Source organism: Stegodyphus dumicola, chromosome 3, assembly GCF_044657685.1.
Source record: "Stegodyphus dumicola isolate Sdum_Otavi_A_Nest chromosome 3, ASM4465768v1".
NCBI classification, from domain to species: Eukaryota; Metazoa; Arthropoda; class Arachnida; order Araneae; family Eresidae; genus Stegodyphus; species Stegodyphus dumicola.
In genome coordinates, this window is record NC_140770.1 from 189,507,013 (window position 1) to 189,521,725 (window position 14,713).

General features: G+C 32.4%; 1 protein-coding gene across 3 annotated transcripts in view; it reads right to left on the reverse strand.

Moving 5' to 3' along the window:
* LOC118185412 (nephrin-like) overlaps positions 1–14,713 on the reverse strand; it is a 1,505,573-nt gene that overhangs the window by 488,468 nt on the left and 1,002,392 nt on the right. For all 3 annotated transcript variants that reach the window (XM_085813712.1, XM_085813714.1, XM_085813713.1), the window contains one exon: positions 11,632–11,910. In XM_085813712.1, coding sequence (XP_085669838.1) covers positions 11,632–11,910 — 279 coding nt within the window. The remainder of the gene's footprint in view (positions 1–11,631; positions 11,911–14,713) is intronic.

The window sequence follows — 14,713 nt, forward strand, 5'->3', positions numbered from 1 at the left end:
GTAACAGGACGCGTTTTCCTTTTTTCCATTATGGTTTATTGATTTTGAGAATAATTTAATCTTTGACAACTACTTATTCCAAGCAGAATACGTATTCAGTTTGATGAAGCATAATATGTGTGCATGTGCAAAGAATTACAATTGGAGAAGAAAGAAACGTATGATATATTACTAAGAAATCGCGTGAAAGGAGCGAAGATCGAACTATTCACATTTCATTAAAAATAACTAAGTGATCATTCTGCTTTCTCTGCGTTGATTAACTTTTCGATTTAATTCTAATTGGACAGAAAATTTTACTCTCCTTTTTAGTGTTATGCAAATTAGATGCATCATTAACGTTATACTCCCACCAGTGGCCGAGCTCTGAAGTCAATGAGCACTGGTAGTTCAGTTCAAGGCTCGCATCCCGCTAACGAACTGGTTGCATGGCCGTTTCGTGGTTTTTCCCATGTGTAACGTGTATACGACTTAGTTTCCCTTAGAACGTCCTCGACAAAGGCATCCCTTCCCTTAGGCAGATAACCCTCGAGGCGATGCCGTAATCACATAAACCAAACCAAGCCATTAACATTATACAGTTTACGCATGTTTGAAGTTACATGAATATATATGCAACATTGGCGCTACATAAGAATCACTTTTGATCTTATGTCAATTTATGCATCATTATTGTCGCATAAAAGTCATTTTCTATAAGTTATGTAAATACATGCGCCATTAAGGTTCTATAAAACATGCTCCAGTAGCACAATATAAAAGTCCCTATTGATATTATACAAGTAATTGAGCCAATAACATTGCATAAAAGTCACTTGGATTTAGTTTGAAATCATGCACTTCAGAAAGATTTATTATAAACTTACGAATATTTTTAAGATGTAAAGGGAAAATATCCAAATCAAAAAGGACACTTATAGCTTTAATAAAAACGAAAGTTAGAATTTACATATGTATATATATACATTACTTATACATATATACTTTGTGACCATAAACTACCAAGAATAAACATGTGATATGTATGTATACTGCTACATATCACACATGTTCTGTAAAATAATACATATTATATATGGCTATATAATGTTCTACATGGTATGATGAATGATGCGATATACGTAGTAAATTATTTATTTTTTTTTTTTTTTGGCTTTTGAGAGATGTAATTTTTTGCAATCGCGAAAATTTCTGCATAATTTATATAATTATAAAACACACAAAGAATGATATTTTGAGCAGTTTTGACTAAAATTATTATATCAGCTACCTTCTAACAACAGTTGCTATTTCTGCGTTATACGCATACTGTTTTAACGTATCCGGTTGACGAGTTGCAGATGTTTATATAGACGTTGAAGAGACATTAGGATTTTTTTTTATGCTGCAGACATAAGAAATGGTTTGGTTTAGTTTATTTGATTACGTGAAAGCCTCGAGGGCTATTTGCCTGAGGGGAGGGATGTCTTCATGGATGACGTTGTAAGGGAACTTTCTTTTTCTGGCTCGAATACACGTTACACATGGAGTAAACCATGGAAACGCCCATGCAGCCACTTCGTTTCGTTCGCGGGACTCGAACCTCAGACCGAACAACCTTCAACCACTACTAAGGACAAGAATCAGTGATCATTTTAGTATGGAGGCACCTAGTAGACCGCCATCGTTACCTCCTATGAAGAGCAGGAAATTTACAATCATGCCTTCTCTGGGACTCGATCCCGGGTACCGTGAGAAATGTGCGTTCTTGCTGGGATTCGAACTTCTGACCTCCCAAATACGCGTGGAGTCCGCTACCAGTTATACGGCGAAGACGTGCGAAAAGGGGGGGGATACCTTAAAATTTACATCTCTTAAGCATAAACAACATGCATCAGACTAAAAATGAGTAAATTCTTATTTTAGCTTCAATTAAATGAATTTCAAATACAGTTTACCTTTTGATAATGCGGAATATTCAGTAAGTAGGGGGAAAAAGGCCTTAAAGCACCGTTTTAGTATCATAAAAATTAGTAACACTAAATGTAAAACCATTCACACTCCAAAGAATGTTTTAGAAATTCTAAATATATTTAGTGGCTATGAATAAGATTGAAGTTTTCTTTTAATACTCGAAAATCATTAACAGTTCGAAAGAGGAATACAAGAGCATTCTTATTGCTAAACGATAGATTTTTCACGCATAGCTGAGAAGTTTCTTTAAAGCGGTAACATTAAATATTTTTTAAGAAACGCTTTACAACTGATACATATTAAAATAATTCTTCTATTCTCTTTCCTCTAAAGCAGCTAAAGTTTAAAAATATTAAAACGTTGCCTTTGGAAATGAAACTCCATGCAACCACTTATTTTGCCACAGGAAGTAAATAAGATGCAATTTCACTCTCAAAGCGTTCAAAAAGTTATTTAAAGTTGAAGGCAACTTTCTTGATTGAGTCTGCGCTTTTCCTTATTTGTATTCCAATCAGCTTAGACGGATATTTTTGAAAATTGAAAGTAATACTCTGAATTCCCATACGTTGGGGGTTAAAAAGAAAGGAAGGGCCAGTTTCGTATAAACTCTCTTTTCCCGTCCTTGGGCGTTTCATGACGGCTCAGGAATAAGCAAAAGACGGAGTATATTCGCGTTCAGAGGATTGCGTCACTTCTCCACATTCTTTGCTTCTTTTCAAATCCCAATCGTTATTCAAGACACTTTTGTTTAAGTTTCACAGCTTCCTTACCCCTCTTTCTCACAAATTTTGTTTTTTGTTAGCTCAGAAGAAGAACGGTGTGAAATGTTTTTTTTAAAACTCTTTTGTAGTTGATAAATTTTCAACACTGGAAAGGAAATCGCTTGCATACAGACAACAGACTTTTTTCTTCTTTTTTTCACATTGCACTGAGAGAAGCTTTGGACGTGGGTTGCGTTTAAATAATAGCGAATGGATGGTAAGGTAGATTTTTTTTTTAATGCAAAGTAATTCTGTACTTTCAAGGCTATAAACATGGAGTTCAAATTTATTTTGTGAAATCACGCTAAGATCGTTCCTTTAATATACATAAAAGCTAATTGAACTAAAATTTATAATTATTTTTAGAGCTCTGTGACTTATTTGGAAGGAAACCATTTAGCAGAAAATTTGCTCAGAGAGAATCATCACCAGGTAATTCATACTACAAGAAAATCAGCGTGAACTGAATAAATTACATACAAATCTGCTTTTGCAAGTATTTATTTATCCAATTTTATAGCATTTATTTACCCGATTTGGGTCGAAATAATATTAAGGGAAAAAAGTGCAGTTCTCTTCTTGCATGCCTTTTTTGGTATGAAAACTCAGCCAGGGAAGTATTAAATAGATTGCGAATAAACTGCCTATTCAAAAACATTAACAAATAAATTTAAAAAAAAAAAAACTAAATCTAAAAAAATCTGAAAGCTTCCAGATTTTATATTACTCCCAAAGAGGCGTTTTATTAATTTACAGACATATAAAGGTTTCTAGAACATTTGGACTAACACCACATTGGGCTTGAAATATTTAAAAACAGCATATCTTTAGAAATTCCGATAGACAGTCTCGCGCACTGGAGATAAAATTGTCTTATTCTCTGCAGTGTTAGTACCCCTCGCTTTGAAATTGTTGAGTGTTTTAAGCAAAAATTAGTTAAAGTTTTACGAAATATGAAATAGACAATAGAACAAATTCCAAAATCGGACTTCCAGGTGCCTACGTTCGGGTGGATGGGATTATGTTATTCAAAATTAGATAGATGACTCTATAGGTACCGTTGTTTTTTCATAATGAGAGAAACATGCATACGTTTATGTAGATTATTCGTTATTTAATTTCCTTAAATATAATACAGGACGATAATACTTGGTGTCAACAGTTTGAAAAGTGATGGATCCGTTTACAGTGATTTGACACAAAATGCCGTTTCCAGACTAATAGCCCTTCTGGGCTAAAAAGAGAGACAAAAGTTTATTTTAAATAAGTTTATATGTTGCTGAGTGAGGGAAAATATTTTATTAAATCCACCAAAGAAAGCAAAATGCAAAAACAAAAACAAAAAAAAAATCTTAGATAACATAAAAAATATCAGATAATAATATAGTATTTAAGTTTTATAGTATTTAAGTTATATAGTATTTAAGTTTTTTAAACCCATAACAATATGCAATTTAATTTTACGTAATATGATATACCTATAAGCATTGTTAAATCATTCGTTAAAATAAATTGCTAAATCGTAAAAATAATAAATAAAATGTACAAGCATTAATCATATATTTCATATTCACTCCTAGCGAAATATAAGAGTAATATAAATAAAAAAAAAGTTCCTTTTTTTAAATACGTTCTTTTGTTTCAAATGCTAATTAATTTTCATAATCAAAGGAACATATTCTTTAGATTAAATTACTTAGAAATGTAGGTAAAGTTTCAGCAGTAATTTGTGTTAATTATACTATAAGTTGTTCTGTTTTCACTGTGTTCCTTTTAACTAGTCTAGGTTTAATTGTGATACAAATTTAACCGTGGACATTTCTTCCTTCCTAATAGTAAATTGTGAGTTGATTGTAACAAGGTTCAAGCTGATTATTAATAGAAATCTGTACTTGGATTTTATTATAGGAAAAAAATCAGTTTAAAAATAAATTTATAAAAGTTAATTTTTTAGAACAACTTTGCTTATCTTCGCAAAAAAAAAAACACATAAACTTAATGAATTGTGAATAATCAATAAAATATATCGATTAAGTATATTATCTCTGACTTTAAAATTTGATAAAAAATTGCATTTTATCAGTGAATATGCATGTTAAATAATTTAATTTTGCGGCGAATGTACATTTTGGAATCCTGTTTAAATTATACAACAAAATATATTTTTTAAATTTTAAATTACTGAATTTTTATGTTTCAAACTCAGCTTTATTCTGCTCTAAACATATGCTTAATTTTTGTCATAATTTTAGATTTCTTATCGATATAAGCATCGTAATCACTCGAATGACTTCTATAGTAAATTTATTTCCTTTTGCAGAATCATACTTATTTGACCCCATCATTTTATTTCACGCTCAGTAAGAATCCAACAACCATAATAATGCGAAAAATTTCTTACGGTATGGGAAAAGTACCGAAACTAGAATGAAAAAAATGTTTTGAACACTCGGCAAAATATTTTTTATCGTTTTCTGCCTGAAAGAATCCACTAAAATGTACGTTTCATTTCTAACTTGAGAACAGATTCTTTTGTTCAAAAGCTAAATTTACCCTTGAATTGCAGGAAGAAAAAGTCAAAACAGAAAATCTAAAACATCTGAACGAAAGAAATGAGTTTAAAAATCATGTACCGGAAAAAATTGTGACTAGTTCTGTCTAAAGTAGGGAACGGTAAGGATAAAAAGCATCTGATTTTGAATAGGACAACTTCTTAATTTTATGAAGTTAAAATCTCCTTCCCTAAATTAAGATAAATTGCACCATTGAAATTTTAAAAAAGGTAGATAAATAAGGATTATTCATTAGAGTGAAAGCTGTATTCTTTGTTGATATTTTGTTTCTCTTATTTTATTTTTTTCCAAACTAATTGCTAGAAGTTATTGTTTGGTATATTTTAAAGCAGTGTGCTACCCTTCTTTGATAATCTCTAATAGTGAGGAAAGACTGGATAATTTGCCCTGTCAAGTTAAATTTTTATAAAATCCGCAATAAGATATATTTATGCCCGCACTCAAAGCGGATGATAGCGAATTATGTAAATTATGCCATCATAATAAATACTAATATATAGATATTTTTGTTGTTCTCTTGAATTTAATATTTGGCAAATTATAGATACATCATTCAGAAACCTTGAAGTACCAAATGATAAAAACTCATGTAGCTTGAATGATTTTTCAGCCAAGAACAGGCAACTTGCACAGCGTCTTTATTTTGTCGTCATTGACATATCCTCAAAATGTGGAATTACCTATTTCTGCAAAAAAAAAAAAAAAAAAAAAAAAAAAAATCTGAAATGTTTCAGATTTTAAATTACGTCCAAAGGGGCGTTTTTTAACATTTTGTGTGTTACCTTTCTTTATTAAATATCATGTTCCTCGCACTTAAACCATAAGATCCAGTGCAACAGCAATATCGCAAAATAGTTTTAAAACGAGCATATCTTTAGAATTTCCGATACAGAGACTCACGCGCTGGAGATAAAAATGTTTTTCTGCACAACGTTGCCATTGCTCGCTTTGAAATCCTTGAGTTTGTTGATCAAAAATTCGTCAAAGTTTTAAAAAATAGGAAATCGATCATAAAACAAATTTCAAATTTCAAATTTCGTCTTCCACATGCTCATATTCGTTGGAGGATTACGTTATTCAAAATTCGATGACTCTATGTACCGTTGTTTTATCACAATACGAGAAATATACATACATTTATTCAGATTTTTCATTATTTAATTTCTTCAAATATAATGCAGGACTCTAACATTTTGTGGCAACAGTTTGAAAAGTGAACCGACATTTATGAGTCCGACGCAAAATGCCAAAACGAAACTAATAGTCCTTCGGGATTCAAATCCCTTTGGACTAAAAAAAAAATAGCTTGTAATGTGAAAATAAGAAATGTGATATAAAGTGGAGTAGAGAAAGGTTGGGCTTACAACGCTTTAGAGATACAAAGAAAAAATGTAAAACATATATTCCCCCTCCGACTTAAATGGAAGATTTGCAGAGACTTTTCCTGCAAGGTATAAGATTCTCCGGGTGTTCCTGAAGTAACAAACATGGCTTCGTCATGAATAGCGCCTTAGATTCTTAGAAAGTGCTAAGTCTGGACTGAAGTGATGCAAGTCGGCATCCTGGTAGATCTCACCCATGAACAGAATTTAAATCTACAGGATTTAGTTCCATAAAATATTCAAGGGACTCCATGCGCTGGATTCCTTCGCTCTCGGATTAATCAACCATTGTGTAAATCGCTAGGGACAAGAATCATCGTCCAATACGAAGACGTAATTACCAATTGCGCTCCTGAACAACTTGACCAAAAACTCAAGAATCTCGTATCTAAATCGCTCAGCATTCATAGTTGCACTTGTAAACATTTGTGTGTGTGTTGAACCCATTCGAAATGATGATTGCCAATGCCATTACTTCATCACTTTTGCAGCAATAAATTTTACGGATATGCCAGGCTTATTGCATAGGTTTTGCACCCTCCAGGTTGCAGTACGACTCAAAAATTATCCAAATGACTCATCAGTAAAATGAACGCGGCTCAAACCTAGGCCATGGTACTCCAACCATGATGATTATAGTTCGACCGTCTCAAGCGCAACCCTGGTTGGCATTCTGCCAAAACACATAGACTCGCCCAAAAGGGGCGATATTACTTGCTGCGATGTGAAAGTTCTCTTCTCCAGAAAGAGAGATATGCTGGAGGGAAAGAAAGTCCCCATCCTTCCACCCTGTTTTGAGAATAATTTTTAATTAATGTTTGAGAACGAATGGCGCATGAGTTTTGCGCTCACTGTCGAACTATATCTGCAATATTTTAATTGAATGCATTTGGTAGCCCAAGTTAGTAAGCCTTGATTTTTCTTGCGTATAGTCTTTTATCCAGCCTGTCACTTCTAGTATGTCTAGATAATAGAGTTCAAATAGCTCCCGCAAACACCTTTTAATTTGGCTGACATAGTTGGTCTATTTAGTTTAGTAATCTTTGCTAAGTAAAATGCTTATAAATTTAGTTGTAGCATGTTTTCCCCCTTTATCTGACTAAATGCTTACATCAAGTATCTTTAAACCGTTTCCAAATAGATTATGCTTTGGGTTAATTTAAGGATTCTTCAAACAGTGTCTGTCCTGTTTTCATTCTTCCAATCACCTACCATTTCTCAAAATCCGTCAAAGTGACTCTCAGTGACATGTCCCATCTTCAGCAGGCTTCATTTTTATCCAACTGCTGGTGTATTTCTTTAAATTAGAATATGATGCACCCCGTTGTACTCCTTAGCGAAGGCTAGTCCCTTTCGGACTACGTGATAAGGTTGACTTTAAGCTACCAAGTAATTACCTTTCTTAAGAGTTCGCATATCAGATTTAACGCAAAACCTCATTGTATAGTAATTATCTTAATTTTTATGCCAATACATATTAAAATATCGAACATATAAAAAGCCGAATATTGAGAAATCCCCACATTAAACGGGCTTAGAAGTTTCTGTAACTATTTCATCCACGCTAATGGAAAAATAAATGGAAAGGAATTATTCGATAAATAGTGAAAGTTTTTTCAAGTCAACTGTGAGGACAAATACAATAACTCAAACCTTTTTAGTCATCTTGTAAGGTGTATTTTAATTTCCTAACAGTTATTTTTAATTTTGAAAATCTTTCATTAAATTCCTATTTCCCACTTACAACTCCCTACCAGAATGAGTTTTCAGACACGCCCTGATTGTAAATAAGGTAGGAAAAGTACATAAAGGAAGTTTCGCTTCACTCAGCAAAAGAGCTTAGCAGTCCTTAGTGGTGCGCGTTTGCCATCAGACTACTTCGTTGTTAACTTAATATGCTTGACCGTATTTTATGTGCCTACGTGATATTCGCCGGCTAATTTTATTTAAGGGCCAACTACGTTAAGTAATTGTATATAGCTTCGGCTAAGTCAGTTTAGTTCAGCTTTAGATTAGTTTCTTTTTTTGTGTGTGTTTAGATTAAAGCCCAAATGGAGGCTTTTCTGAAAGCCCGACAAGGAGCCGACTATTATTATTTCTTTGAGTGAATAAAAGAGTATTTTAACACTTTTCTGGACTTAGTCGTTTTCGCACTCGAACTTAGTGATAAGTCGCTACATAGTTCAATCCAGTTCCACTACGTTAAGCATAGACGAAGTAGTTATGAACATTAAAATCTATTTTCAAATGTTAATTAGCTTTTGAATATGCCAATATATCTTTAAATTACAAAAAAGGCAAAAATTTTTGCAATTTAGGAAACTTCTCTAAAATAATCACTTATGAACTCATTACCTGTAATCCTCTTCCAGTCGTAAATAAAAAAAAAGGCATAAAGTTGTATCAAAATTTAGATAAAAAAACACTCCGAACAAATATTAATTTAGAAGTCTAACAGTAAAAGTCAGCGTTATATTTGCAAATTTTAACAGGACTTGTTTCGATAGTTAACAATGACGCTATAATCCTTGGTCGGGAACAGCCTCCTCAGCTGCCAAAGAGCGAATGAACGAGATACATTATAGTGATAAGATAAGAATGGCTGGTCAGGGGTTAAGCTACTGGCGCCATCTATTGATGAAACAAGGAAACTAAGCTGCCAAAGAGCAAATGAACGATATATATTATAGTGATAAGATAAGAATGACTGGACAGGAGTTAAGCTACTGACGCCATCTATTGATAAAACAAGGAAACTAAAACATAATTTCTTAAAGGCTGAAGGTAAAGATGGATTGAAATTAGGTCGTTAACTGGAAAAGAGTGATTTTTTAAAATGTGAAACGCCTCTAGAAAATCTAATCTAATCTTCACCAATGTAAGATGTTTTTTAATAATTTTGGATGCAGAAAAATGGAAAGCATCATTTTTGACCAACAACTATACCGGACTATACCTTTGCTCTTTGGCAGCTGAGGCTGATCGTTTGATAAAACCATAGAAGCTAGACCTGTGAAAAGTTTCAAATATAACGCTGATTTTTGTTGTTTGTCTTCTAAATTAATATTTGTGTCAAACTCTTAATGTTTTAGAAAAATAAGGAAAATGAAGCAATTTCCTCAGAGAGAAATACATATTATGTTATTGTATTGGTTTTAAAGTTCTAAATGCTTTAATCCAATATGATTAATGTGTTGAATACACATTGTGAAATTAGTAGTGGAATAATAGGTGATTTCGAGACTGCAGGATATAAGACAGATGAAAAGGTCGTACATGAATAGTATATATTGTAATTTTTATTCTTTAGGTCATTATAGCGACAGGATTTATACCTGTTTTCAGCAATGCCAGAAGTCAAAATTTGTCATCTACTTGTACTCAGAAAGTGTTTCTTAACTCTTATGTGCAGGAAAATATTTGGGTTATTTTTCTGGCATGCAGTAACTGCTTTCCCCATCTTAGAAGAATTCACGATTCTATACATTGTACGCATAGGTGGCAAAATTGATGCGCGTGGCCGTTTCTAGTTAACATACACCAGTAACTCTACCTTCAAACAAAACTGGTCCTATTAAACTTAGGCATGACAAATCCACACAAAACATCAACCCCAATTAACTTGACTAATTAAATTAATTACGTTAAGCATAGACGTATGAACGTGTGGATTTTATTCGGTCAAGCACAACATCATTTATAATTTAACATATGCTGAAACTATTCGCAAAACTCATTCAGCAATACAGATAGTGCTCAATTAATGGACATATTAATACTGGACGTACTCTTTCCAATTACCATCTTTCAGAATGCGTCTTACTGTTGAACTGTTAATCCTCTTTCATATTCACATATCGGATTTCAGAGGCGACGTTGTAAACATTTCTAAAGCCCTAACTGAAGAAGCAAGACTTCTTCAGTTAGGGTTTACAACGTCTTCCGTGTAATTAATATAACAAATTCTACATACATTTCAAAATTGTCACGAAGGCGTCTAATTCTCAAGCTTGTTACATCACGGGTCACAATCGTGAGAGTATCATCATCTGTTTAGGGGTTTAAACAAACTACGTATTTGTAAACATAACTTCGGTACGTATTGTAATGATACTACTTATTGTAAAAATAATTTAATTCATCTTCAAAACCAATACGCAAATACTATCTGTTATGTTTATATATTTCGGACGGGCTCTGTGTGCATGCAGACGTGTATTAAATTATTAACGAGTGAATACATAGAGAGTTATTCATAATTTGGTGAAATATTTTTTAATTCATTACAAACAAACTAGGCAGTAGATTCTAAATTTTATCACTGAAGTGATTTTATGTGAAATACAAAAGTGTAATGTTTGCTCGTTTGCATATATGAAAGACATCTATGCATCGTTAACAAAGCTTACATATTTGAAAAAGGTGATTTATATCACTGTTGAATAAAACCGGTATTATATCTACAATCTCAAAAGCGCGTCGAAATAAACATTTCTCATTTTTAAATTTTTCTTTTATTATTTCTGGATATCTAATTGGCTGAGTTATGTAAAAAGTAGTTCTTTGGGTAAATAGTACGAGGGATAAAGTGAAACATTTTCAGTTTTTCAAAATGTCCAGCGTACTATAGTCTGGACACCGGTTCTTGTGAAATATAGTTTTGCTAAGAATCCTCCAATGGTAGGAGAAGGAAAAGCTCATTTTTTGTAGCTCACACGTTAGATGTGATGACCCCATTAGAATGTAATGACTTTTCCCCCCCCCCCCAGTTATTGGCCATACCATCTAGCCATTGGTAGATATTTGCTCATACTCATCTATCGAAAAAGAATGCTTCTTCTTACCTTTCCGCTTACAGTCCCACATATGGCAAATTTTAAAGTATAACCGAACTCGCTGCATCAGTTATTTTAAGAAATACCAGTGAAAATTATTCAAAGAAGACAAAGAAAAAATACTTACACAACACATTCAGAGTTAGTGTGGCTTTGGTCTGTCCTTCATCATTCTCCGCTATGCATTGGTAGATCCCTGAATCAAGCCTAGAGACATTCTGTACATAGAGAACAGGTCCCTTGGTATGAATTCTCTTCGTGGAATCATCGCTTTCTAGGAGCGAACCGTTTCTATTCCATATGTAGATAATGTGCTCTGGATATGCTTCAGCAGTCATGTTGATAGTGGTGGAACTCCGCTCTACGACATCAACAGTGTGAGAAGTCCGCGAAAAGACAGGAGAATCTAAAAGAAATTACATAATATTGTATAAGACGCATTTTAAATTCATAAATATGGAAAATATTTACCTTTTATTTCGTTACGGAATACACTGAAACAGTTTATGCATGCATGGCAATAAACTTTTTACTAGTAATTTAAACCTTCCATAATGTAGAAATATTATAAGCAAATGAAGTATCTTAACAGTTCTTTCTTATCTAAGCAAAAAAACCAACTAAAATACTTATTTTATAAAGTAACGATCATTATGGTAATAATTTGGTACTGCCTAGCTAGGCTATCACGGTGTTAAAAATTTGGTACTGCCTAGGACTTGCGTGAATCATTTGGTACTGCCTAGACTTGCCTGAATCATTCATGAGGAAATTTTTTTTGCCTCTAGTAACATTGCTTGTTCCTTTATATTCTGAGATAAAATTCATATTCTTGCTTGTAAAGTAAAAACTAGTTTCTGTTTAATTTAAATTAATCTCTGATAATATTATAAATTTCTATTATACATTTGAAAAAATATGAGTATAACTACTCCACCCTGAACAAAACTACAAGTTTTATATTAAATTACTAGAATATTTTTCTGAAATTGACATTCCGGGAAAACATAACTCTGCTTCCTTTACTAATCAACTGCAATCTTTATTTTCTTTTATTGTCTACGAAAAACATTTGAATTATAGCTCAATAATTAGTGTAGCAATTATTAGATCCATTACCTATTACTATAATTATTTATAATTTCTCTCTATTACTGTAATTAGTGTATTAAATCAAGTTATTAGCAAACATATTTTAATAGAGAGCCAATTAAATTAGATTATATAGTGTTTAGCTTATGTAACGCAAAGTCTAAAAATTATTTTACATTAAATTAAAATAAAAAATATCATTGTAGTGTTATGATGAATTAATTGCATTATTCGCATTTAAAAGTTACTTCTAGAATTTTTCAGATTTCTTCAGTTTTGACATCGAAAAAATTCTAAATGTCTTTACAAGTGGCGTCCAAACTAAAATGTAGTGGACCATAATTTGTCCGGTATAGTATCTTCCAGAATTTAGGAATTGGGTCTCCTAATTTTCAGACGCACTTTAAAAAGAAGGGAGAATATAAGGTATTTTCTCCCTCTTTTCAGTATGTATTTCGTGTTGTAACCGGAAACACGCTTGGCGCGTATTCGGGAATTTCAGAAGTCAAATCGTAGCGAGGTCAGTGACCATTTTTCACGGTTCTGGATCGATGTAGTGTAATGACTACAAATGCTAGATTGCTTTGTGTTTTAAACAATAATTAGCCCAACTTGCGCACAGGGACTATACATTTCGTTTTGGCACTTTACGTTGATTCACTATAAACGGCGAATCATTTTTTAAATTTTTGCCACCAATTACTAGAACCCTGTATTATGTTTAAAGAAATTAAATAATGCAAAACCTGCATAAATGTTTGTATGTTTCTCCCATTGTGATAAAACAACGGTACCTAGAGCCATCAAATTTTGAATAACATACGTCTCCATTCGATTATGGGCATCTGGAAGCCCAAATTGGAATTTGAAATTTGTTTTATTATCTATTTCATATTTTGTAAAGCATTTATGAGTTTTTGATTAAGACACTCAACGATTTCAAAGGTATCAATGGCAATACTGTCCGAAAAAAAGAAACATTTTTATCTCCAGAGCATGAGACTGTGTATTGGAAATTCTACAGATGTGCTCTTTTAAATATAAAAGTAAAAATATTATGTTAAACATCTTTTAAATATTTAAATACTGCTGTTGTATTGAATTTTATGGCTCAAGTGCTGAGAGCATGATATTGTTACGGTTTTTGTATTTATTTTGGTATTTTTTTTAGTAGAATTGTTATTAAATTGCTTTATTTCCTCGTGCAATACTGCGCGCGACAAGTTTCAAGATAGTTTAGACAGTTTAATATTTGATAGCATCTGGTTTGTTTAAAACTTACTTATTGCAATCATTGTTAATGTTTTTTGCTTTTTAATGTAATGTTTATTGTTGCATTGATGCCTTAGTTGTAAGTTTGGCTTCCAGTCCACGGATTGTACTCCCCGGGACGTGCAGTCCTTAGGAAGGGGGCCAGTGTTACGATTTTTGTATTTAGTTCCCCGTGCAATGCTGCGTGTGACGATTTTTAAGAGAAAGCTATGCCGAAAAAAAGTTAAAATACAGGCACACGCGCCTTTAAACGTTGAAAAACATTCCTTTGGGCGTAATATAAAATCTGGAAACTCTCAGATCTTTTTTTTTTTTTTTTTTTTTTTTTTTAATCTCTGCTTTTTTTTTAAAAAGTGGCATTTTGCTTAGTAGCAAATAGTAGATGTAGAAAACAATGCCATCTAGTATCCGGTAAAACTTCGTAAACCTCAGAAAAATTAAGAACGAGAATAGGCTAGAGCAAATATCTTCCATGCATTTGCGTCCCTCATAAATCAGTTCTGTTTTTTATAATTGTCTTGTAGATACTCTAATTCCTAGATCTTGATTTGAAATTGACGTAATTTTAAATGTTCCAGCCCTCAATTTCTCAACAGGTTATTAAAAATTTTCAATTTCCATCATTATTACATAATGAAATTTTTTGAGGTTCTATGAGTGATGGCACTCAGTGCCAGATTTTAAAAGCTATGGTTATTAAGGGAAATTTAAGGAATTGTTATGTTGATAAATGTTTGTATTTCGTTATGAAAGAAATCAGGTTAATTATTTTTCTTATTTAGGAAAAATCTGAATTTTTATTTAATTCTTTGAATTATTAATTTGGTGTTTTATTATTTATGAAT